At 44.1% G+C, this 25,069-nt stretch overlaps 1 protein-coding gene across 2 annotated transcripts in view; it reads left to right on the top strand.

Moving 5' to 3' along the window:
- NPR3 (natriuretic peptide receptor 3) overlaps positions 1-25,069 on the top strand; it is a 71,139-nt gene that overhangs the window by 4,397 nt on the left and 41,673 nt on the right. For both annotated transcript variants that reach the window (XM_037128980.2, XM_037128979.2), the window contains exons 2-3: positions 6,006-6,128; positions 14,830-14,996. In XM_037128980.2, the coding sequence (XP_036984875.2) occupies positions 6,006-6,128; positions 14,830-14,996 (290 nt within the window). The remainder of the gene's footprint in view (positions 1-6,005; positions 6,129-14,829; positions 14,997-25,069) is intronic.

The following is a 25,069-nucleotide window of genomic DNA, read 5'->3' as shown; positions in this document are numbered from 1 at the left end:
TTGGCTATATTTTGTACTGTAGAAAGATAAACTAAGGGATATTAATTATTCCTCCACTTTAGGAGTTTACCACTGAAGTCAATAATTAAAGTTTTTTTCCTCTCATATCTTTAGCTAACATATAATATCACTGAAAGACACACATCTGGGCATATGTTATTCAGAGAAAAAGATATTTCTTTAAAACCAATGCAATTATATGGTCAACTAACTACTCCCCTAAATATTCTACCCTCAATGATAAATTTATTTTTAAAAAGGCAACTTAAAAATATTTTTTCGAACTATAAAAGCTAGCGGTTGTTTTGTCCATATATAAGATATAGAACTAGAAGTGTTTTGCATGCATTCTGTATGGAGGACTAGAGCTTTATCTCATTAGTTATTAATAATATCATCAATCAGGGCCTGCATAACTACTGTAGACATATCAGTACAGAGTCATGTATATTTAGAATTAGGCGGGGGGAAAGCACCAAGAGGTTGATCAGCAGAATTTTACAGCGGGGAGCCCACGGTCAGTGAAATCACTAAGTAAACCCAGCAGGAGAAGAAAGGAGCCTGTGGGCTGCCCTGGGGAAATTCTGAAGCCTTTGGGGCCAGTGGGACTTGGTGCCCATCACAACGAAGGTGCGACCTCTCACGTGCAAATGAAAACCACGGCTCTGTAGTGTACAAACAACCAGAGAGAAGCATTTTTTCTCAAAAACAGATTTTATTTTTATGAAAGTTAGTTATATAGCTGTATATACAGCTATATTACATGTGTCATTCGGAACAGGTTTTCTGTCCCCCACCCCCCATGTCTCACTTCCCGGAGGCAACTATCTGCAACTCTTGTAGCACTTTCTGTAGTCTTTGGCCTCTGACCTCTAAATTGCATGTTAGTTTTTATTTTTTCAGTTTTAGGTTTTATTTGTGGTCATCTCAAGTGGGAGATGCTGATTTCGTTGCTGATTTCATTGCGTTGTCGTGTGCTCAGGCTTTCCTTCCAGTCGTCCTTCCAATACAACTGTATTGTAATTTTTGGTTAGCTCAGCAGTATTCAGTGTCCGCGTTACCATTACTTTCTAAATGCTGTTTGTAGCTGAGCCACACAGGCCACTAGCTGACATTTCTTTCTTGCCCTACTTGTTTTCCTTGGGGTTCAAAAGTCTATTTTTGTTTGTTTGCTTAGTTTCCTATGGACGCATAAGTAAATCATCTACATATTTTATATTTTAAGTCTCTTGAGCTGCTCCAGTTTTGTTCCTTTCTAAACATGCTGCACAGTTGTAGCTTTGGGCTCTTTCTTCAACATCCTCCTGAAACTTCCACCCCCCTCTCCTCAGCTAGATCTTCTGTGTTCTCTTTCTTGGTTTATGTTCTTTTTTTGATAGAGTACATCCTCTGGGAGCTTTCTCAGAAAGAATGGATAAGAGCTAAAGTTTGAGATGTTTAATGACTGAAAATTTCTTTATTTTACCACTATATGTAATTAGAGAATTCTAGGTCTGAAATTATTTTCCCTTAAAATTTGAAGGACTGTCTTTTAAATTCTAACATTGCTATTAAGAAGCCGGAATTGATTCTTCTTCTTTATCTATTGTTCGATGTATTTTTTCCCCTGGAAAATTTTAGACTAATGTTCTTGTTTACAGTGTTTCACATTCCATTAGGATATATTTTTATGCCAGAATTTTGCCTTATGCACTTGAAGATATTGAAGGGTAGGCCTCTTCAATCCAGGAACTCACGTCCTTTAGTTCTGGGAAAATTTCTTAAATTATTTCTTTGGTGATTTTATCCCCTTCATTTTCTCTTTCTAGAATTTGTTTTATTTGACTGTTAGGTCTGCTGGATTGATACCCTGTACTTTCTCTTGCCTAGGTATTTCTTTGTCAACTCCCAAGTTCACCGTGGAGATTTGTCCTTTCATTGCTGCTGTCATATTTTTGATTCGCAGCACGTGACACATGTCCCTTTGCTCCTGCGCTGTCACATCTCTTTTCTCCTCCAGGTTTAGGTTGAAGTGAAAGATGGATGTAGGAGTCACACAGACACTATGAAAGCACCATTTTTATTATCGAAAGAACCTATTAGAGAACATGGATTTAGGTCTGATGTTCTTTGTCTAGGTCTGACAAAGGGCTGCTCGTTACTTTCTCTCAGAATAAGGCAGGTTCACCCACTACACTGCAGCTCAGCGGTTCAGCTGCAGATCGTCCCCAGGACAGGCTCCCTACCCCATGACCAGAGTCACCCAGAATGTGTGCTCTCGGAACGCAGACACACCTCGGAGGGGAGGCAAGAAGGGCTGAGCCAACGTGCCCAGTTTTTTCTTAGAAGCAGGAGGCAGACAGTTCACTCATTTCCCTCTGGGGAGCGCGGGTAGCGAGGGGTGAACAAAGGCACACTGAGTGTCAGCTCTTCGGAGGTTGCTCCACTGTGGGAACAGGAGCCCAGGGGAAGAGACGCTCCCCAACTCAGGTATGCTGCCTGATTGACTTCCGTAGCCGCCTCTTGGCACTCTCTCTGCAGTTCTTGGAGTGATGGCAAGAAAGTGCTGGGGCAGCGAGGAGCCTCTTACCGAAGACACGGGGGAATCGGGTTGCGGAGGGGGGAACAGTGGCAAGGATTTTAAGAAGTTGGAGAAAATAGGGCAGAATGACAAAAAGTCTATTCAGCAACTTAGAATCATACCACCCCCCTTTTAGAATTCTAACAATTCGACCCTCAGATTGGTATTTAGATATTTAAATACACTTAAATAAAACAGAACTGTTTGAAAACTGCCTTACACGACCCCTACTCACAGGTCGTGCTCCCTTTTAGCCGATGCTCCCTTTTCTCTCTAGACCTTACCGACTGCTGGAGGGCACTGGCAGGTAGTACCCATCCCCTGAGCCCTGAGCGTGACGGCAGACCTCTTGCACTCGTCCACATACTTTCCAAGAGCTGTCCCCAAATCTGTTTATGCCGGTTGTGCTTATTTTAAGTATGTAGTTTAATGAGTTATGTAAACTGATGAAACATGAGTAGGAAGAGAATGCTATTTTAGTGAAAACTATTTTAATCTTCTGATGGACTATGTAAAGGCAAGGAGCTAAAAATACTTGCTGTTGAATTAGGCTTGAATGAAACAACCAGAAGAGATTAGGGATTATTCTACAAATCCAGAAGGGTTCTGCCCTCTGACTGCTTTGCCAGCATCTTCGAGTGCTTGCTGCAACTTAAACTGAACCATAATGTGCACTATGGGTTGTATGCAAGGAAGACAAAACCCTGCACATGGACTTGGAAGTTAAAGGTTCCTTTTGAGAGTTAAACCACGGGGTCAAAACACAGTGGATGAGATCTAAAATAATCAGAGCTGTTCAGATGGACACAATGCCACTTGGGTCACTCTTGCTTAGTCTAGGTAGGCACTGGACTTGAAGAAGGAAGGTGTCCATCAGAGGAATTGGTCTTTGTGGTGATAGGGATCGAGATGGAGGTGGGTCAGGACTGTAGAAATAAAAAAAGAAGTGACAGCGAGGCCAGCGTTGGATGGAGCTTGGCCAGGGGACGTAAGGAAGCTGGTGCTCTGGCCCGAGGACCCAGGCTGTTTGGTCTGGGGCTGGGTATATATTTCTCAGATGGACACTTAGAGTTAGCAAGTCCTGGTGGCTTTAGATGCCTGAATCACTCAACCGACTTAGCTGAATCTCATTTCATCCTCACTGACCCCCCACTCCTTATAATTTTCCTCCCCAGTGAGCATCATAGGTGCATGTTGACATAGATGTGTTTCGTGGCTGTTTTGGTTCTCGTTGAGTTGAAGTAATCTGCATTCCAGATTATCTAAAAACATCTAAGTTAGGTTATTGGGACTCTGTCCTCAAGCAGTGACTCTGCCATGACTGTGCCGACAGAATGATGTTCTGCACCTGGGGCTCCAGAGGCAGACTCTGTGCTCTGATTAATTGATCAAAAATGATGAGGGCTGCCCCAGTCTACTGAACCCTCCTGGACACTGTTGATTCCAAGACTGCCCTGCTTGGAATCCATACTCTTCAAACTCATCCGGCCTCAGCCCTTTATTGGCTATTTTGTGGGACACCTTGGCTCTCTTTTAATGGAAGGGACTAGAATTGAAACATTGCTAAAACAAGAGTCTAAGTCACAATGAGTAACGAGGTGTTTCTTTGAAAGCTTCCTCACTGAGACCTCTTGGAATCTGTAACTCAAATACATCACTATATTTCTGGGCACAAACAACACCCACTCCCACGGTGATAGCTCTTCATGAGTGTTGTATTGTTTAAAAACAAGCTTCCCCAGAGCGTTGAGCCTGCCCCGGAGCCCCCAGCACTGAGGAATGTCAGAGTCGTGATCTAACAGTCGATGCAGGTTGCAGTGAACAAAATATCCACAAGCCCTAGCCCTCTGCGCGCGTTGCCAAGACAGCTTTGGCACAGCAGAGAGTTTGTTTTACATCTCTCAGCACCCACGCTTTCACAAAGAACATACACACCTCTGAGAGCCTGCGTGCACCGTGACAATGCGGTTACCGCGCCCAGGCCTCTCCAGCTCTCTCCTCTCCTCTGTGCATGCAGCAAAGCACAGTGGTCCCCCTCATGGAGACAAGGGTCAGCAACAATGATCAAATTAACTGGGTCACGGCCAGGTTTCCACTTCACTCGAGCCTGTTGAAGCTCTTATGAGGCAGGCAACAACATTCTGGAGCTGCCTAAAGCCTCTCAGATCCGACAGTGTGGATAAAAACTGAGAGGATGTGGGCAGGGACCTGGAGTCTTGCTAATCTTTTCCCACACATGTTGAGATGGCTTGGGAGAAATGTCTGAAAATGAGGACAGCAGAAAGCCTGTTCCACAGTGCCCTGCATCCTCTGATTTGCCCAGTGAAGGGTCTTCCCGAAACCTTCAGTTTGCTTTTTCAGGAAAATGTGTTTATCTTGCAATTACGTTTAAAAAGCAGTTGACGCTCATCACTGTCTCATATTGGGCAAATCTGATGATTCTTCTGAAGCATTTTTTAAAAAACTATTTTACATTTTTGGAAAATATGTAAGAAATTATGTAGGAAAAAAACCTCTGTACAGACTTCACCCAGATTTTTACCAGTTGTTAACATGTTGCCGCTTGTGCTTTGTCATTCCAAACCTCTCCCCTCCCTCCCTCTGCCCCTCTCCTCCCCTCCCCTCTCCAAACACATATATCACACAGGTATTACTATCTTTTAATGAACCATTTGAGAGCAAGTTCAGCCATTATGCTCCTTGACCCTTAAGTAGTTGTGTATTACCTAAGAAAAAGGATGTTCACTTAAATACCCACAGTAGAATTATGAAAAGCAGGAACATCACCACAAATGCAATACTATTATCTAACTTACAGATCTTACTCAGATCTCTCCAGTTGTCTCACTACTATATAGCAAGACTTTTATTATTATTTTTTTAAGGTCTAGGATCCAACCCAGGATCACACATTGCACTGAGTTTTCTGTTCCTCTTAGTGCCTTTTACTCTGGAATATTTCCTCCTTGTCCCTGGTTAAGAAGTAGTTACATTTATACACTCTTACAATTACATTTGGCCCTTTGCAGGCCACTGAGAGGCTGATGTGGCCCTTGGTGAAAATAAGTTCAACACCCCTGAAACAGACCATTTGAAAAAGCATAGGCCAGCTCTTCCGCAGACTGTCCCCAGGCTACGTCTGCAACTGCACCCTCCTGATTAGCTTCGGGCTACCCATTTTGACGGTTTTGGCCCTGAGGGTGTTACATCAGGAGCTCAGAAATCTGTTCCCATGCCTGGTGACTCTGGCTTCCATCGCTTGGTTATGGTGGCATCCAATAGCTTTTTCCACTGTGAAGTTACTATTTGCCTCCTGCATAATTGTTGAGATACGTGATTTGTGAGGATACACCTTACACCTGAGGACGGTGTAAGTACCTTGTGCTTTGTCAGCCGCCCGCTGGCTTCAGTGTCTGACGCGTGTTGTTTGCTCCTCTGTCCCCAGTGGTGATCATGTGTGCCAGTGGCGACACGGTCCGGGGCATCATGCTGGCGGCGCACCGACACGGGATGACCAACGGAGACTACGCCTTCTTCAACATCGAGCTCTTCAACAGCTCTTCCTACGGTAACTGCGCGTCCGCCTTCCCTCGCGTGTGGCTGGGTGTCGGGAAGGGGCCAGAAAGAACCAACAGTGGGAGCTACGTCAACACGCTTGATTTCCATAGCTAGGGTTTTAGAAATCTGTGGTTCTGAACATGGTCATCACTTCAGATTTTTTCTTCTCTGAGAACCCAAGTAAGAGAGAGAGAGAGAGAGAGAGAGAGAGAGAGAGAGAGAGAAACCGAAACCCAAGCCACATCCCCCAACCCCCTGCCATGTACCTGGGATGCCAAGGGACTTGTCTCCAAATGGTCACAAATCTAGGTCCTAAAGGCCCCTCCCTAGTGCGTTTCCAACTGCAGGTTGCCTCCGTGATTGGAATAATTTTAGTGGTATTTGGGCAGCATTTTTTGTTGAATGGAATAGACTAGAATATATCCATGTAACAGAATAGAACACATCAAAGTGTGTCACACGTAGCATAAAACCTTTATTTTAGGTACATGATTGTGTGTTTGTGTGTGTGTATATTTATGTGTGTTACCCACATGTTTGTAATGGGCCACACTGTGAGACACATAAAATAACCATTACTGTAAAACCAAGGCACACCGCTTCGGAAGTCCCTGCTCCCAGGCCCCCGTCATTTTTGACGGCTGCTCCTTACGCTTCTCCCATATAGAAGTTCGTGAACCATCAACATACAGGATTGAAAGCATTTACTTTCTTAAAGTGGGTCTGGGAAAGTTTCCAGGGTGCCTGTGATGGAGAGTGTTTAAGGAGCTCATGGAGGTCACAAGTACAGGGCGTTTTTCCCAGCGTGGCCAGAGCTCTCTCTGACGTAGACACTGTCAGGCCACAGGCCACAGGCCACTTTCTCAAGATGCTGCCCTACGGCAGCCGAGGGGCACTGAGCCTGCATGTCACAGAAGGCACGTTGGCGCTGAGCCGCTCTTTCCAGCTCTGGCTGCTGAGAGAGAGTTAGACAGGGTCTGAACCTTGTAATACACACCCCAGTTCCCCGCTCTGACCCCGGCTTACTTAATAGATTAAACATTGCACATATACAGACAGTAAAACTCACATCTCATGCTGATCAAAAAAAGTTGTTGAATTAAAAGTCCTTGCTGCTTTCTTGTAGTGGATAAAATCAGAGATTGGAGGCTTTCAGGATTGATGCCTGGCGTTTTCCTCTTTGCTGCTACAATTGTCCCCCCCCCGCCCCCTTTTTTTTCACAAGCAGACCCGCATTTTAATTCTTGACCCAAAATCAGAGTGTAATTACCTTGTTGGCTGCAGTACTGACTTTGTTGAGATAGTGGTGGAGACTGGTAAAAATTGAAATGAAAAACATTTATTCTGAATTCTGCAAGCTGGCAACTGCAAACCTAGAGTTGGAGGCAGTGCGTGTGAAGGCACATTACAAACGGGCAAATGCCCTGCAGGTACCGGGGCCCGGGGTCCTGTCCCTCTGCACTCTTTCCTTTGCCCTGGTCATTTCAACACATGAGGGGCACAGAAGGTTTGAGAAACATAGAACAGCACAGGGAAGAAAGCGAGTTCCCATAATTCTGTCACCCAGATAAAAGTGCTGCGGTAATATTTAGAAGTGTGTCCATCGTGTCTATTTTACTGTACATCTATATTTACAAAATATTTTTAAAGAAAATGATCACACAATTTATTGAATGGGTATACAGTCTTTTATAATGTTGACACGCCACCTTTACTTGTTCAGTCTTCTGGTTTTAAATGTTGGTGCTGTTCCTGCCTTTTAGGCTCTAAGAACGAGGATATATTGAGTTGCCCTGAGTGCACATTCATGTGCGTACACACGTGTGCCCACACGTTCACACGTATTTATTCTGTAAGACAAATATCTAGAAGTAGAACTTCTGGGTCAAAGGCTACACATGTTTAAGTCTTGAGAGACACTGCCAGGTTGTCTCGGAGAGCGGTTTACCCATTTACACGTGTGCAATAATGATGCGTGAGACTGTTTTCCTACATCCCTGTCAACTTCATATCTCCTAACTTTTCAATTCTTTTACTTATTTTAATTTCTTCTCATGTCCATTAGCAAAGATTTGCATTTATTTTCATTTGAATTCTGCAACACCCATGTTGAGTTCATTCTTAGATATTTTATGTTTTCTGGTTGTCACTGTGATCATGACCTTTTGACCTTACTGCATTTGTAACTGTCATTGTTATACAGACATCTATGAGTTTTGCTTATTTATTTCACAAGAATTCCACATATTAAACAACTCATATTCCATTAATTTTTATATCATTTTCAAAATAAGTTTTTCCTTCATTCTGATAGCTAACATCTTATTTCTTTTCCTATTGTACTGACAAGAGCTTCTAGAATAACATTATGTAACAGTGGTGCTACTTTAATTTCTGTTTTTTGTCTTTAGGTACATATACATGTATATGACACCGTTGGTGATTTGGGGACAACTTTTAAAGCTTGTTTTTCTGAGTTCAGTTTTTTTGCTTCTTGAAAAATTACATAGTTATACAGTGTACAGTGTGCTTTTATACAACCTACAAAGTATCCTCAAGTGTGTGTGATCAGATTTCCCGGTCTTTTCCTTTTTAAGCCTCATTGCTCAGGCTTTGGGCTCAGGTGTCAGTCTGCTTGAGAGGCTGTGCCATATACTAGCTCTTGGCACATGGACGTGACCCTGCCCTCACACGCAAGCCTTAGTTTCCTCTAATGGTGATAATAATAGTATTTACCTAATGGCATCAGGCTGAGTGATAAATGAGATGAGGTATGTGAGGTACGTAGTAAGCTCCTTGAGCATTTAATTAACGTTAGCTATATTTATTATTAGTCTTAGTTTACTTGGACTATTACATGTGGAACTTTAAAAGTAAGTTAAGTTTGTACATTTTTCTGGAATATAGTTTCATAGATTGATTTAGGCCATATTTTGTTTTCGAATTAACTGACTTTACATCCTAAAGACCAGGAGTTCTTTAGGAGATGGGAGTTATGTCTGCATGCAAATAACCAAGATGGTCAGCAATAGTGATTGTTGATCTAAACCAATGTGGAGGTTTATTATCTCACCTGTAAGATGTCCTGGGCAGGTGTGGTGGTTCCATCATGTCACCAGGGATCCAAGCTGCTTCTGTGTTTTCATTCCCTCAGTTTCAGCGAGTGGCTTCCGTCCTCAAGGACACGAGGTGATGGATGGCTAGGGTTCCAGGGATCGCGTCTTGATGTCAGTCAAGACAATGAGGGGAAGATGAAGGCAAAGAGGAGATCCTCTCGGGTGACTCAGTTCTGTTGGCGGAGCCCACACACTAACTCCTGCTGACATATTATTGCTTACCCCCACTGGTGAGGGGAACCAGGACATGTGTGCTTTTGGCTGGACCCCCCACCCCCCCATAGCATGTTAGGAATCTGTTACTCAGGAAGGAGGCAAAAGGCACGTAGAGAGGCCACTGTCCCTGTGAGCCACGGACCCTGAAGCACCTTCCGTCCTTAGAGCAGAAGCAGTAAACAGAACCGTATGGCTGGCAGGGTGACCGAGAGCAAGGGTCTGGTGTCCCGCAGGAAAGGGCCTTCTCAAAGACGTGCCCGAAGGGTCAGGTGTACGTTCGTAGCAATTCTTCAACATGCTCCTCTCCCTGGGCTCCCTCACCCCAAACTCTGTACCCATTCTGGAAGAATGGTGTATTTTGTTAATACTTATTGATGTTGGATTTCTTAAAAACATACTGACAGTGTGTTCATATTTCCTGATTACTCGGTTATTGGGTCTTATTGAACACTCAGAAATAGTCTCCTTTCTGCCTAGATTGTATTGCTGTAGGAGTTCAGAATATATTATGGGCGAATTCCAGTGATGGGAAGTAAGATTGAAAAAATAGGTTAAAAAATCTAGAGAGAAGATGATTAATTTTGTCCTGGAGAGTTTTTTATAGCACCTATTGGCATTGTCGTTCATTGGTCATCTTCTTCAGAAGTAAGTTGCATGGAAGGTTATCTGTTTGGGCTGTGCCACTGGGGGCTGCTAAGAGCTCTCCTGACCTACTGAGAACCTGGAGGACACTGACGCAGGTGAGGATGGAAGTGCAGGACAGCAAGGTGACGCACACAGATCGTCTGACTCAGTAGAAATGGGAAAATGGCAGAAAAGGGGAGGGATTGGATTTGTTATGCTTTGCTGTCAAAGTGATTATATGCACAGTAAAGTCAGTTTGGGACAATGAGGAAAGAGAGAGAATTCCGACACAATCTTTCAACTGAAACAGTTGTTAAGCCACATTTAGGCACTTCCCCTTTCTGTCTTTCTTCCTGTTACCTTTGTTTCTAACGTTTTTTGCCACCCCACCGCATTTGCAGTTTTGCATCTTCGAACACCCCAGACGCTGACGCACTGTTATGTGGAGCAGGCACAGCTCCGGTGCTTGGCGTCCGGCTGGCGTCTGAATCCTGCTTCTGTTGTTCGTTAGCTAAATGACTTTGGGCATGTTAACCTCCTTGAGCCTCAGTTTCCTCACCTCTGAGGCGGGGATTGTACTTAAATCTACCTCACAGAGTTTTTATGTGGATCAAAGAATGAAATGGTACAGGCAACGCCGTTGGTGATGGCGTCACCCAGTACGTGGTGCTGATGTTGCTGGTGGGAGGAACCGGACCAGCCTCGCTCATGGCAGGCGTGGCGCGCGTGGACATCTGGAGAGGGTAGGCTCAGGTGTGGAAGCCCAGATGAACTGCAGGCATTCATTTCTTGGATGTATTCTGTAATGTTGCAGCTAGTCATTCAGCCCGCATTTATCGAAGGCCTACTGTGTGCTGGGTCCTGGGTGAGGAGCGAGAGCTACAGGAGGACACGGTCATCCATCCCAATGTGGGAACCGCTGGCTGCCCCCGCCAGCTCTCCGGCTGCAGGATTGCTGACCACAGGGCATGGTGCTGAGCAGGTCATTTCCTCTTTCACGGATATTCTGCACCCTTCTCACTCGAAATGTTTAAAACAAAACAGAAAAAGCCAAGCAAAGCAAGGCAAATTCGCTTTCCCTTATTCCCGAAACAACTGTTAAGACTCACCTTCTCTGCCCTACTTATCACAAGAAGACTTCTTTCTCCTCTCAGTCTTAATCCCTTGTTCAGGACCACTGTAAGAATATGACACTAGTGCCCACCACTTCTCTGAGAGTGCTATACTTAAGGTCACCGGTAACCGCCTCATTGCCAAGGCCGTTAGCCTTACCTCAGGCCGTGCCTCATGCCTGGAAATCAGTGCTGTGCCATGGGACCTTCAGGGACACCAGCTGTGTTCTATTTTATGTCGAAAGGTGGCAAGCGCAACTGAGAAACTAAAGTTTTAGTTTTATTTAATTTTAATTAAAGTTTAATTAGTCACATGTGTGGCTAGTGACTACTATATTAGAGCTTTAGAACATTCAGTATTGTGTCCACCTGTTTCCTTCTGGAAGCGTGGTTTTCCTGGCTTTGGGGGCACCACATTCTTCTGGTTCTCTGCAAGCTGCTCCATCTCCTCCTGCTCCTTCTGCTCTGAAAGCAACACCCCAACGTGTCTGGGCTCAACCTGCCCCCTCCCTCCCCTGCACTCCCTCACCCAGGGCAGCCAGCCAGTCCCTGGTGCTCACTCGGGGCCATATGGAAGTGACGGCCAACACCTTCTCGAGCCTTCGCTTCTCTTTCTGTTCAGACCATTATTTCCAACCCCGGCCTGGGGTTGTCACTTGGGCGTTCCGTAGTCATCACCTTGGACTGACCGTGATCCTCCCTGAAATCATTACACTTTCCCTGTCCACCTCCTCTGCCTGACTCTGCTCTTTCCTCTAGTGACACCCCGTTCTTCGGCAGCACTGGTGACGCATTTCCCTCTCTGGCGTCCCGCACTCCTCCATTCTTGTGGAGTCTTGAGATTCCTTTCGCACAGTCCTCTGCTTTCATTCTCAAAGGCTCACCTTCTTGTTGACTAAAAAAGCAGTAGGCATTTATTATTGAAAACTTCCCAGATTCAGAAACACACACACACACACACACACACACACACACACACACACACACACAGGAAAGGAAAAAAGACAAGGAAAGAAAAGGAAACTTGCCCATGATTCGACCCCCCACTGCCCCCAGAGAACCATGTTTAATTTTTTGGTGGGGTGACTTCCCACAGTTAACCTCTTGTAAACTCTTGCCTGATTACTGTGGCCGTGAACCCCCCGTGTCTCCCCACTCTAGTCCACCGCTGTTTCCCAAGGCACGACTCAGATCATGTCACTGTTCTGTTCCACCCAGTGATCTCCAGGGGTACCCAGGTGTCCACTGAAATAAATTCGTCCCATGGACGGGGTGTCACGCCATGGCAACCTCTGCCCTGTATGGAAGATGTTACTGACACTTTACAATGAGAAACTCCCCCACAAAAGCAGGAACTTTAGTGTCCGTTAAGTGTGGGACTAGACACCTATTTATTTTGGTTTAAATTTATTGAACACTATTGTTTCCATTTTTTTTTCTCTAGAAAACAAAACTTCAAAGTTATTGTCTTTTAGGTTATTGTAGACAGATTTATTGTACTGAATTTCATTTCTTTCAAAGTAAAAAAAATGCCTTCCCCTCAGTTACTATTTTGGTAACTGAGAGCGTTGCTGTTTCCAGTTCTGTGTGTGCTTCCTGATGACACAGAACAGCCCTTGGGAGGGCCAGTGGGGTTAGGGCTTCCCAGGAGAGAATTTCCCCAGAGCTGAGGGACTCTGACCCTCTTTGCCTAAGGAACATTACTCTTGCTGAGTCCTGACACCTCAAATCAACTAAAACTGAATCAATAAATATTGATGCATGCTTAGGAGAAATGGTTCCCTCCATGGGATGAGGATGTCCTGGACATTTTCAGACTTTGGGGTCTTCCCAGCACATGGATTTGGCCCCGTCACAAAGGCCACAATGGCTGTGCCCCAAGCGCCCAGCTGGGCTCGCCCTGGCTGGTGGCAGATGTGCAGGTCACCAGCTCTCTTTGGGCTTTCCTGCTGAGGCCCCTTCCGCATCTGGGAGGCTTCGTGTGGGAGGAGGAGGACTCTGTCAAGTTCTGTTCGGTGCCTTGTAATTTAATCTTGTGCTCACTGAGAACAGATCTAGCCTTTAATGAATTTGTCCTCAGCTCTGTCTTATCTTTTAACGGCTTGCTGCCTACCGGGCATCGTGCCTTGGGTCGGCCAAGCAGGCCTTTCCACCCTCCTCTCCGGCGAAATCCTGTTCACACGTTAGGACCAGCTGATGCCTCCTCCTCCTCCCAGGGAGCCCTCTCTCTGTGGGGCCGGTTGTCTCTTCCTCTGTACTCCTCACTGTTTATTCGTATCCACGGACTTTCCTCCCTCCCCCAGTAAGCCACTAGCCTGTGATAACTTTGGCTGTTACATGTCTGTCTCTAAATCCTTCTCTTGAAGGTGTTGGAGACTGTTCGGACACTTATGATGCCCACCGTGGCTGCCACGGACTTTGAGCACAGTTTTCAGTTGGTCCATGTTTGTCTGACTTAAGCTGTGATAGAAATTCCAAGGCCGCCAGCTCTTTTTCTGTTAAGAGGAGAGCGAGAGCCCTGGCCTTGTCCTGCAGAGCCATCCTCGCTGCTCAGCCGTGAGGCTCTGGGCACCTGCTGTGGACCGGGGGCTCAGCGCGGTCAAAGGATGCTGGCGTTGGACTGCAGAGGTTGAATGCCTTGTTTTATTTCTAGACCTGCAGGGATCATCCTGATAATTCATAGAAACAACAGCCCGTTGTCAAAAGGGAGAGGCCCAAAAGAATGGGGCCCCGAAGGCCACGTACTGTCTAAAAAAAATGAAATCATAAAGAGAAGAGTGATGATTTCTCCCCATGTGATTTGCCTTTGCTTTTATGTAGGGAGAGCTGTGAAGCAGCAGGGTACCCAGCTTCTCATGCCTCGGTTTCCTCATCTGTACGATAGAGACGGTGATTGTACCCACACACTGGGTCTTGTGAGGATTAAGTTCGTTTCTAAATATAAAGTACTCAGTGGAGATGATTCTATTATTCTATATCTGCTCAATACATGCGAGCGGTTTCATTCTGTTGCTATTGATGCACTGTTAAACACAGTCCAATAAATACTTTGATGATGTCGCCAGAGCTAGAGATACAAATTCTCCCATTCACCTAAGCTACTTCTCACTCCAGAGAGATTCCAGCAATATTTTAGGAACTATCAGTAATCTCAAACTTTTTCGTTTTAACAGTGCCACGTTATCATACGTGTGTATACCTATTGTCACACAGAGCCACGCCTGCCACCACATCTCCGTAACATCAGGTTCACTGCCCCAAAGCAGCACCTTGGTTGACCTCCCCAGATGACCATGGCTATTGAAAACTGAGTGCGAACGAGGAGGAATAAAACTTCCTTCCTGCCCCCACAACGCTGCCGTTCTTGGGGGCTGAAAATTACAGATACATGCTTATTATAAGGTAGTTAATGCCACAGTGCTTCCCTTTCTCTCACATTTCAAAGGGACACGTGTCCTAAAGAGCTTTCTTCTCCTGTGAGGGTCATGACATCGTCACATTATACCCAGGTGCAAAACCATGACAATGACTCTAGTTGCGACCACCAAGAGTGACATGTAGAGACACATCGCAGTTGGAAAAGGAGAATGGCCCCTTTATGGTGACTGGCTTGGGATTATAAATATTTTTATTTCTCCCGTAGGAGATGGCTCGTGGAAGAGAGGAGACAAACACGACTTTGAAGCTAAGCAGGCATACTCATCCCTCCAAACAATCACTCTACTGAGGACAGTGAAACCTGAGTTTGAGAAGTTTTCCATGGAGGTGAAAAGTTCTGTTGAGAAACAAGGGCTCAATGAGGAGGATTACGTAAGTACTTGATTACAAGCCTAGACCTTGAGCATTCTGAAAACAGTCTTCTAATTAAATCAGAGGTGACAAAGTGTCCCATTCTGAACCATTCAGAAATTCCTAGGTTCATGTCTGAATGTCACTGTGCTTTCTGTGTGTGTGTTTTTTTTCTGGCCAGCTTTCCTCCCTGCCTCCCCGCCCCCGCCCCCACCCCATCACCCCTACCCCTCACTTACGCTTTTCCAACTGCTGCAGGAAGGAAAATTGCTTTTTGTGGGCACTTGCGGTAATGCTGAGCAGATGTCTGTAGACTTCCATCACTTAGCCGGCCGGGAGCGTGTTGGGGGAGAAGACGCATGAAAGAGGGCCAAAGGTTTGCATACCTAATTTTTCCAAAGCTTGGTGGCAGAAGATGTTTTGGGTTTTGGAAGACTCTTTCTTTTGGCAGACTGTCTCAGCTCCACAGCGGGTCTGCTTCTCTCTTGTGGCTGTGTCGCTGGCCCCCTTGGCTGCGAGCTGTTTCCTTCCCAAGTATTCCAGAGCTTCCCACTCAATTAGTGCTGCTGTTACAGAGGCATTTTCCGAGAGCGGGCCAGAGTCAGAAGGTTAGGCCAGGCTATGGATGGAACCGAGGGACTCGTCTCAGCAGTGGCACCCAAGACAGCTGGCCGCAGCTCACTGGGTGCCGTTGTTGTGCTGCCTCGGCTCGCTCTGCTGCGTGGCCCCTCACCCCTCTGCGCGCCACTGCAGAACGGCTCACTCCACGGCGTCCGGACCGGAACGGGAGCGCCTTCTTAATATTTTTTCAAAATTTATTTGTTTATTTAATTTTTCAATTACAGTTTACTTTCAGTATTATTTTGTACTGGTTTCAGGTGTACAGCACAGTGGTCAGACAGTACCCTTTACAAAGTGTCCCCTCTGATATGTCCTGTACCCACCTGGCACTGTGCATGCTCGTCACGATGTCATTGACAGTATTCCCTATGATCTACTTTACAACACTGTGACCACTCTGTAACTACCACTTTGTATTTCTCAATCCTTCCACCTTTTTCATCCAGCCCCACAACCCCTCCCCTCTGACCGTTTCAGTCCTTTCTCTGTATTTGTGAGTCTGTTTCTATTTTGTTTATTTAGTTTGTTCATTTGATTCCACATGTAAGTGAAATCATATGGTTTTTGTCTTTCTCTGACTGGCTCATCTCACTTAGCATAATGATCCCTGTGACTGTCCTGTAACTACCAATTTGTACTTCTTAATTCCTTCACCTTTTTTGCCCTGTCCCCCAGCTCTCTCTTCTCAATCACCAGTCTAGTCTGGTGGCGTGAGAGCACCTTATGACTGACGGATATAGGGCTTGGACAGTCCCTGCCCATGGTAGATAGTGACCAACTTTCCAAGAGAGGGTCACTTCCAAACAGAGCCTCCCCCTGTGCAGGGGCTAGGCATTGGCCTCTGGCAGACCTCCGGTATCCAGCACTTTCTACCCATGTGATCTGGGGCAAATGACTTAGTCTTGCTGATCTAAATTATTTCCCGTCGGGAGGATGACAGATAATCTACGAGAAGCACTTATCGTGATCCCTGCCAAAAAGTTGGAACTCAGTAAATGATGTCTTTTTTATACTATTGCTATACATACACAGGGTCTTGTAAACATATTTGCTAATGCCTTAGATGTTAGATATTATACATATATCACTTAAAATACCTCTTGCCCTTCCAAGTCAGCACGGTCCAGCAGACATGCAGTGTAAGTCACAAGTGAGCACACATGCAACTTAAAATGTGCTAGTAGCCCCATATAAAAAAAGTTGAAATAACCAGGCAAAATAATTCTTAAAATTTATTTATTTACTTATTTTTTATTGTTGTTTTTATCCTCAGCTGAGGACATTTTTTAAATTGCTTTGAGAGAGAGAAAAAGGGGGGAGAGAGAGAAACATTGATGTGAGAGGGAAACATCAATTGGTTGCCTCTTCTAGGCTCCTTGAGTGGGAATCGAACCCTCAACCTTTCCATGCATGGGACAGCACTCCAACCAACTGAGCCACACTGAAGAGGGCCAGGTGAAATTAATTTTAATAAGATATTTTATTTAACTCACATATAAAAATATTACTTCCACATTTAATCATTGTAACAATTACGAATGAGATTGTATATTCTTTTTCTTGTACAAAGTTTTTGAATTCCATTGTGTGTTTCACTCTTATAGCAGACCTTCAGTTCAAGGGCTCGCTAGCCATACGTGACAAGAGGCCACTATACTGGGCAGTGTGTTCAGGACTATGACAGAAATAGGCCTGTGCAGTGCAGCCCGGGTTCAAGGAAACCTTTGGTAATACTGTCGTCATCGAGAGCCTTTGCCCCACAGACATGGAAGAACACCAAGGACACTGGGCTTCCTTTAGTGGTGCTAAGGTGGCCTGGGTCAAATGGAAAACATCTAAGTCTTTCACATAGGCCACTGATTTATTTTACTCTACCAGGTTTATATTAACTCTATGCCTTAAAAGCTCAACAGTGTGGTCTTTTTGTGGGCATCCTTCTTGAGGTTGTTGAAGTTCAAGTATTTTAGTATAGATTGTCCAATGTAATGATACTCATTGGGTAAAAATGGGCATTCCGACACTCCTGGGTAATTCTTTTTGGTGATCAGTTTTTTCTGTATTCAGAATACTAAATCTTATTTTAAGGGCAGTCTACAAAAAATCTCATTGGGACGGTAGACTCACTGCAAAGATCCACGGTCTGTTCCAAACCGAGTGCTTTAGATGTTATTTGTGTTGTAGATTATGATACTGCTGCTCTCTGATGGTGGGAGCATCTAAACCCAACTTTATAAATAAAAACAATCATTTTGTGTAGAAATTAGAGTTAATTATAATAACTTATTGCAGTTCTGAAGATGTGTGTGTCTTTCATAGTGATGGTGTGTTTCTCGGGCTCTTGCAAGTGCCAGCTGCAGAGGTCTACCAGGTCAGGGCGGACAGGCGGTTGTGGTGACCTTTGTGGAAGAGGGCGATTCAGGCGCCCACGACCAGGAGCTAGGGTGGCCGGCACTCCCATGTGCTGTCCAGGGGTGTCCAACCCGCAGCCCACGATGGCTATGAATGCGGCCTAACTCAAAATCATAAATTTACTTAAAACATTACTTAGTTATATTACTAAGTTTTTTACTAAGTTTTACTACTTAGATATGTGTATTTTTTATATTAGTGATCACACACTTGGGACTTGCTTGACAAATTTAAAAGATTATCCAGAGGGCCACTGCATAATTAGGATTATTATGTGCGGACTTTTTTTCTTATCTGTGGTGGCAAATATCACAAAAATTATGCACAGACCTTCTGTTTTTCTTATCAGTTTTTTTGTTAGAGTTTGTGTGTTTAATGTGTGGCCCAAGACAACTCTTCTTCCAGTGTGGTCCAGAGGTGCCAAGAGGCTGCACATCCTTGTGCTCACTTTGATCAAATGCAGCAGGAGATGCTTCGCAAGACTAGCAAGACTTGGTAGTCATCATTCTAGGGCTCAGCTCTTTTCCAGGGCTTTCTGCTTCTCTACCTTGTACTCATCTGCTTACTCAGAACTGAATTTCGTGACACCCATGGTGGGCTCCTCAGCCCCTGCTCTGGATCTCACATCCAGAGAGTTTGATGGACTCTGATTAGTTCTAAAATTTGCCATGCATTTTCTAAACCATCCCATAGGGACAAGTTTGTTTCTTTTCAATTCTTCTAAGGATGCTTAATTAAAAGGGAGGGGATAAGGGGAATGGGCAAGTCAAGGAACACATAGAAAGGACCCTTGGGCATGGACGATGGGGTGGGGATTGACTGCTGGAGGGGGGATGGGCGGGGCAGGGGAGAGCAACGGCAGGAAAAAGTGGGACAACTGTAATTGAACAACAATAAAAAAGTATACCTAATTAAGTCTATTAAGTGAAATAAAGTATAATTAATGAAATTAAAAACTTTTGATGGACCTGGCTGGGATCCCGTACAGTATTGAATATGAGCAGTGGTGGTGGACATCCTTGCCTCATTCTTAACTTTAATTTGAAGAACATACAGTAGATTTCCCATCTGTTTATCCTGCCAAGTAAGCGTGGTGTTGCCTGTGGGGTGTTTGGAGGTGGCTTTATGAAATATGGAGGTTCCATTTTATTCCTTGTTCGCGATGTTTTGTTTTTGGAAAAATTACACCTTTTCCTAGGATAACTGAAACAAAACAGAACAAAATCACAGTTTATGTGATATAAGTTAAGGAAAGGCTTTGGGCACAGGATTTTATTGCAGGCGTTGTTATCACATTCATCATATTAGCATGCTGGTGGAAGGTGATCTTCTCAAAATGCAAAGCTCTGAAACTTAAAAAATTACAAGCTGATGTGGAAACATTGGAAAGATGGAGTGGCTATACTTTTTAAAACAAAACTATTATTCTGTATTTTTAACATCCCAAATTTTGATGGATTAATGAAATTGTGTTTCCTTATAGTTGATATCTTCTTCCTCCCCTTCCCTTCTTCTCCCACTCTCCTCCCTCCATCTCTTACCCTTTTAAACGTTGACTTTTTAATTGAGATAATGGCAGATTTCCATAGAGTTTTAAGATGTAACACAGAGAGATTGCTTGTATGTGTGTCCCGTCTGCCCTAGTGGTAACGTGTTGGGCAATTATATATAAGATCACAGATGGATATGGACACTGATCCAATGCACTGATCTTACACACATTTTTTTCAGTTTTATTTGTATGTGTATATGTGTTTGTGTATTAAATTCTATGCAATTTTTCACCTGCATAGTTGGGGTATTTGTATGTTATCAAATACCTTTACTATATCTTTTGGGATGATCAGATGTTTTTTATTTCTTCTGTTATAGTTTGTTGTATTGCTAGATTTTTTTCCTCTTTTTCCAGTTCTATTGTGATATACTGATATATGACGTTGTATAAGTTTAAGATGTACAGCACAATGATTTGATATATGCATATATTACAAAGTGATCACCACAATTACTTTAGTTAACATCCATCACCTCACATAGTTACACAAGTTTTTTTGTCTTAGCAATTTTCAAGTGTACATTGAGGCCCTGCTAACTATTGTGCTGTGCATTAGCTCCCAGAACTCACTCATCTTATGAGTTTCAGTTTGTACCTTTGGTCACGCGCATTACCACATTTTTCTAATTTCAGTTGTCTCTGTACTCCTGGAATAATACCTCTGGTCTCTCTGTACCTCAGCACTCTGAGCTTCTCTATTTCCCAGACCATACTTTGGAGAATATAATTACGGTTGGTTGAACCCTATACAAGTTTGTCTAGGTGGAACTTTCTGGGCTGGGTCATCTCCAAGGCTATTATAGGCTGTACATTAGCGTCTCTGGGTCAAATATCGACTCTTGTTTCGTTCACCTGTGGTGGTTGGTTGGCTGGTGCACATGTGCGGTGAGTCGGGCCATCACTGGGGCTGCAGGTGTTGTGTGTGCTGTAACCGGCTAGTTATTAGTCCATGTACTGTAGGACAGTATTTCCACCGTTCCTATGGGTAAAATGGTAATGTTTTAAAGTGTACCTTTGTCTTCTTACTAGTGAACCAGCTGGGAACCAATTCCATTCTGATACATTATGTTTTAATAGGGCCCAATAGCCACCGCTGGAGACAGTCTAGTCTAATGGTTAAATGTGCAGGCTTGAGAATGCATAAAACTAGCTCAGCCTCTTACTAGTCTTACCTTGGGCACATTCCTGAAATTCTGTGCCTTAGTTTACTGACTATAAAATGGGGATAATAATTTTTTACTTGAGAAGGCTGTTGAAAGAACTTGAGAATTATATATGCGGGCAATAGTTAACACAATGCCAGGTCCTTAGTAAATATTCAAGGGATGGTAGCTATTATTTCTTTTAGCTTTGTTTCTTGTACTCCAGACCAATGGATGTGATGTTCTTACATGCTCACTGGACCCAGAACTCCTATTCACCCCTCGGATCCCACCTTAGACACCCACCTTCTCAAGAGAGTCTTTCCCAACTCTGCAGACTGTCTCCCGGCCCTGTGCTCCTTTCCGAGTGGCATGCCTCTCCGATTGCAGTCCCTCAGCCTAGGTGCAGGGTTTTCTAGTTAAAGGGGCCTCTTCTACCAGACTGTGAGCTCTGCGAGAGTAGAAACATGTCTATTTCTGCTCACTTTTGCCTTCCCCTCTTGTGTGCTTTGCACGTAGGAAGCAGCCAATAAAAGGAAGCTATCATTACTATGCACGTTATTTTAGTTGTTACTGAACCAGAGGACATAGACTCCAACACCCTCCTTGTATAGTGGTGGGCACTGAGGCCCAGGGAGGTGAGGTGGCCTTTTGAAATGTAATCATGTGCTGCAACCAGTACAATACCTTTGGAGGTGACACAGTCCTGTGCCTGGACCTTGTCAGGCCTGCAAAGCCAGGAGTTCAGTCTCCCTTACACTGTGAAAGGTGATGTTTGGCAGTAGTAATGAGTTATTTTAGTGGGGGCTCTGAAGATCTTCTGAGGGGTCATCAGAAATCTAAAGTTAGTATTAAGCCCCATTAGAGAGGCTCTCAGGTATGGGTGGGGTGCTCAGTGTGGCTTGGACTGTATTTGCCAAGTGCTGGCCCTGGCTTCTCTGGTGGCTCTTACTGGGTGGCTCATGTGTACAGTGGCGTTCACTCAGGGGTGTCTTAATGGAGGTGTTTGGCTTCTGCCACACAGTGGTCCTGGTTCTGGAACTGGTGTTTGGTTGTAGAATGCGCTTTGCGGTGGCCAAGCCAAGGTTAGTTGCACTCCGCTTCCTGGTACACTGCCTTTCTTTTCCCACTACATCAGTCTGACCCCTCTGTTAATAGCAATGTGCCCAGTATGGGGGCAAACCCGTGACCTGAAGATTAAGTGTCTCGGGCCCTACAAGTGAGCCTGGCAGGCCACGTAGACTGAAGTACGTCCTTCCTTTCTTCGTGCCCTGCCTGCCCAAACACACACTTTTTGGATATCAGTTTCTCTCAACTCTTTCACACACTTGACAAAGTCTGGTGAGGACTCTGTCTCTTCATCTGCAGCTACCTGTTTTCTTCTGATGTGTAACCTGTCATTTCCTAGATTGTCAGATGCTGTTGATGGAGGGCTTTTGGGAGCAGAGCTGTGAGCAGCTCAATCCTGTGCCATGCAGAGGTCCTGTCTGGGGTGGGGTTCTCGTCACCTAAAAAGAGTTAAGGAGGAATATAAACATCTATGGCCTTGAACTCTGGAACTCGCAACAGCTCCATTTCTGTGCCAGCATGGACGTGAGCCGTCATGTACTTCAGTGTAAACCACTCTGACAGACTGCCACTCACAGAGGTCTAGACAGTTGGTATCATAGCAGATCAGCTGTGGCACATGTATGGAAATATCAAGGTTCCCAGAGAAATGAAATGAAACAGAATGGAATGGGTTCACTTTAGTAGGATGCTACTTCCAAATTCATGCAAGCTTCCATGACCTCTTTAAGTGGATGAGAGTTCCTTGACTCAGGGTGCATCAGTTCTTTACAATTATGTACAAATTTTTGTGTGTAAGTGCACGCATGTATATTTCTGAAGAGGGGTGCCAGCATCCCTTGTCTGATTCTGAGCAAGGTCAGTGCTGCAAAAAGATGGGGATAATTTAACTAGGCCATGGCTGGTCTACATGCCATTTGCCCAGTTATTGTCTAAAGCCTGGTTTATTCACCTGGACGGGGGATGACACTGTGCATGCAGGGCTGCGTGGAGGAGAAGAGTCGCTCCCCTGGAATCAAATGAAGAACACCTAGAGGCCCTATTATTTCTTAACCTAATATTCTAAAACCGTTAGTTTTATTTGGGAGATGAAAGAGACGGAAATGCATTTCCTCATTTCTTCCTCTTGGACTAGGGAGTCAGTTCAATCTTTCCAAGTCTCAGTGTTTTCACATTATGCCTTTAAGAGGTAGACTTAAGTTTGTCCCTGCTCCTAATTCTCAGTTTAGACTGAGCCAGTGTTGGAGACATCTCTCCCCCTGGCAGCCGCTCTGACTTCTTGGTCCTGTAAATCCCACTCTTGGCCTTGCCCCATCCTCTCTATTGTGTTTGGCACCTCTGAGCCCATTTACTAGCTGGCCCTTTAACAGTTGGCTCTGCCCTTGGGTGAAGCTCACCTTCCTTCCTGATGGTGTTGTTGTTTGAATCAAAATAATACGTGACTTTCCAGACTGAATAAAAGGAATTAAAAAGCCCACCCTGAATTAACCATAAATTCATAGTACTGTAAGAATTAGCACAAACACATCCCCTGTTCTTCTCCACTTCTGACTCCCATTCCTTAGAGGCAAGAGCCTTAATGTTTTCAATGACTTCTCCCCATATTTTCAAAACAGCTGATTTATATTGCTGCTTTTGAAATTAAAAGTTTTTGTATTATCCCTTGATTACCTTACACACTCTTTCTCTACCAATAATTTTCCTCTCCTCCTCCAAATATTTATTTTTTATTTTTAGACAGCGGGGAAAAGAAGGAGAAAGAGAGGGAGAGACACATCAATGTGTGGTTGCCTGTCACATGCCCCACACCGGGGACCTGGCCCACAACCCAGGCATGTGCCCTGACTGGGAATTGAACCAGTGACCACTTGGTTCACAGGCCAGCACTCAGGCCACTGACCCACACCAACCAGGGCAATATTTTATTACATAGTTTTTAGTTAAAGGAATATTCACAAAATAAAATCTGAAGTGAAGCACTCACCATATTCGGAGTTTTTAGTATTATTATGCCATATATGTTTATAACAGAATCATGTAGTGTTCTATGATTACATTTTCTTTTCTATGTAGCTATTTGTTTTCTCTGGAGTTAATAATTTCCTTAGTTTTTAAATTTACTTTCATGTAGCTCTTACTATTTCATTGTCATTCTCTTAATCAAAAATTTTACGTAACGCTGTTATTTTTTTCAGCCCTTTGTCTTCCTGCTCCAGTTAAGAGTAATCGCTTCCTCCTTCTATATCAACCTTCTGTTCTCTCCTGTAGTGGATTCTCTTTTTCTTGGATACTAATCTTTTTTGTTGAAATTTCACCTTAGTTTTAAAGGAAAAGGAGGGTATAAGTGGACAATTGTTTGAAATTTTGCATATCAAAAACATTTTGTTTTATTTTTTAAAAATTTCATTGGTCATTTAGTTGGGTATGAAAATTTTAGTTTGAAGATGATTTTCCTTAAAAATTTTGATGTTATTGCTGTACTGTTTTGAAGCCTTTGGTGTTTGCGATCTGATTATTTATCTTTGCCAAGCTACTTTCTTTTTTATCTGTCTCTAGAAGCCATTAGCATTTTCTCCTTATTGTTGATTGTATCAGTCAGGGTCCAGTCTACACCCAATGGTTCAATAGAAGAAATTTAATGGGAGAAACTAACTTTAAGGTGTAAGAAGTGCTGACATGACAAATTGAAGAGTAAGGCAAGCCAGAGATTAGCAAGAGAAAAAAGTTATTACCACTTCCAGAGCTACAGAGACAAGGAAGAGAGAGTTTTACCAGGAACCAAGAGTTGGAGTTCTCATGGGAGCCAGAAGCAGGGAAGAAACAGCCTCTAGCAGAGATGCTACCTAAGGCAGAGAGGGAGAGATAGCCTGGTTCCCTGCTCTCCTGGCTTTTCCACCAGGGCTTCTTTTGTCTGAACCGACTGGAAGTCAGCTGGCAGGGCAGTGCAGCCTGGCAGGGCCCTTCTCCTCTGAGGTGGGACAGAGCAGAGCAGAGGTAGGGTGGGGGATGAAAGGACCGGAGATGAAATAGGCAGGCAGTTGGCTCACTGGTGTTCTGAAATTTAGCAATGATGTGCACTGATGTGGATCTTTTAAAAATCTTTGTTCTGGGCACTTTGCTCTTTCTGGAAATTTAAAGGTTGGGTGTAGGTGCTCCTCATTTAAGTCTTCAGTTTTCTCTCTTATTTTCCAACTCTGCCTTTTATTTTTCTAGGGGTTGCTTCAATTTTATCCTTCAAACTGTCTGTTGAGTTTTTAATTTCTGATATTATGTTTTTAATTTCCAGGAGCTCTCTTTAA

The sequence above is a fragment of the Artibeus jamaicensis genome, unplaced genomic scaffold, assembly GCF_021234435.1.
Source record: "Artibeus jamaicensis isolate MK-2021 breed Jamaican fruit bat unplaced genomic scaffold, CSHL_Jam_final scaffold_369, whole genome shotgun sequence".
In the NCBI taxonomy this organism is placed as follows: domain Eukaryota; kingdom Metazoa; phylum Chordata; class Mammalia; order Chiroptera; family Phyllostomidae; genus Artibeus; species Artibeus jamaicensis.
This window is presented reverse-complemented; position numbering and strand designations above follow the sequence as displayed.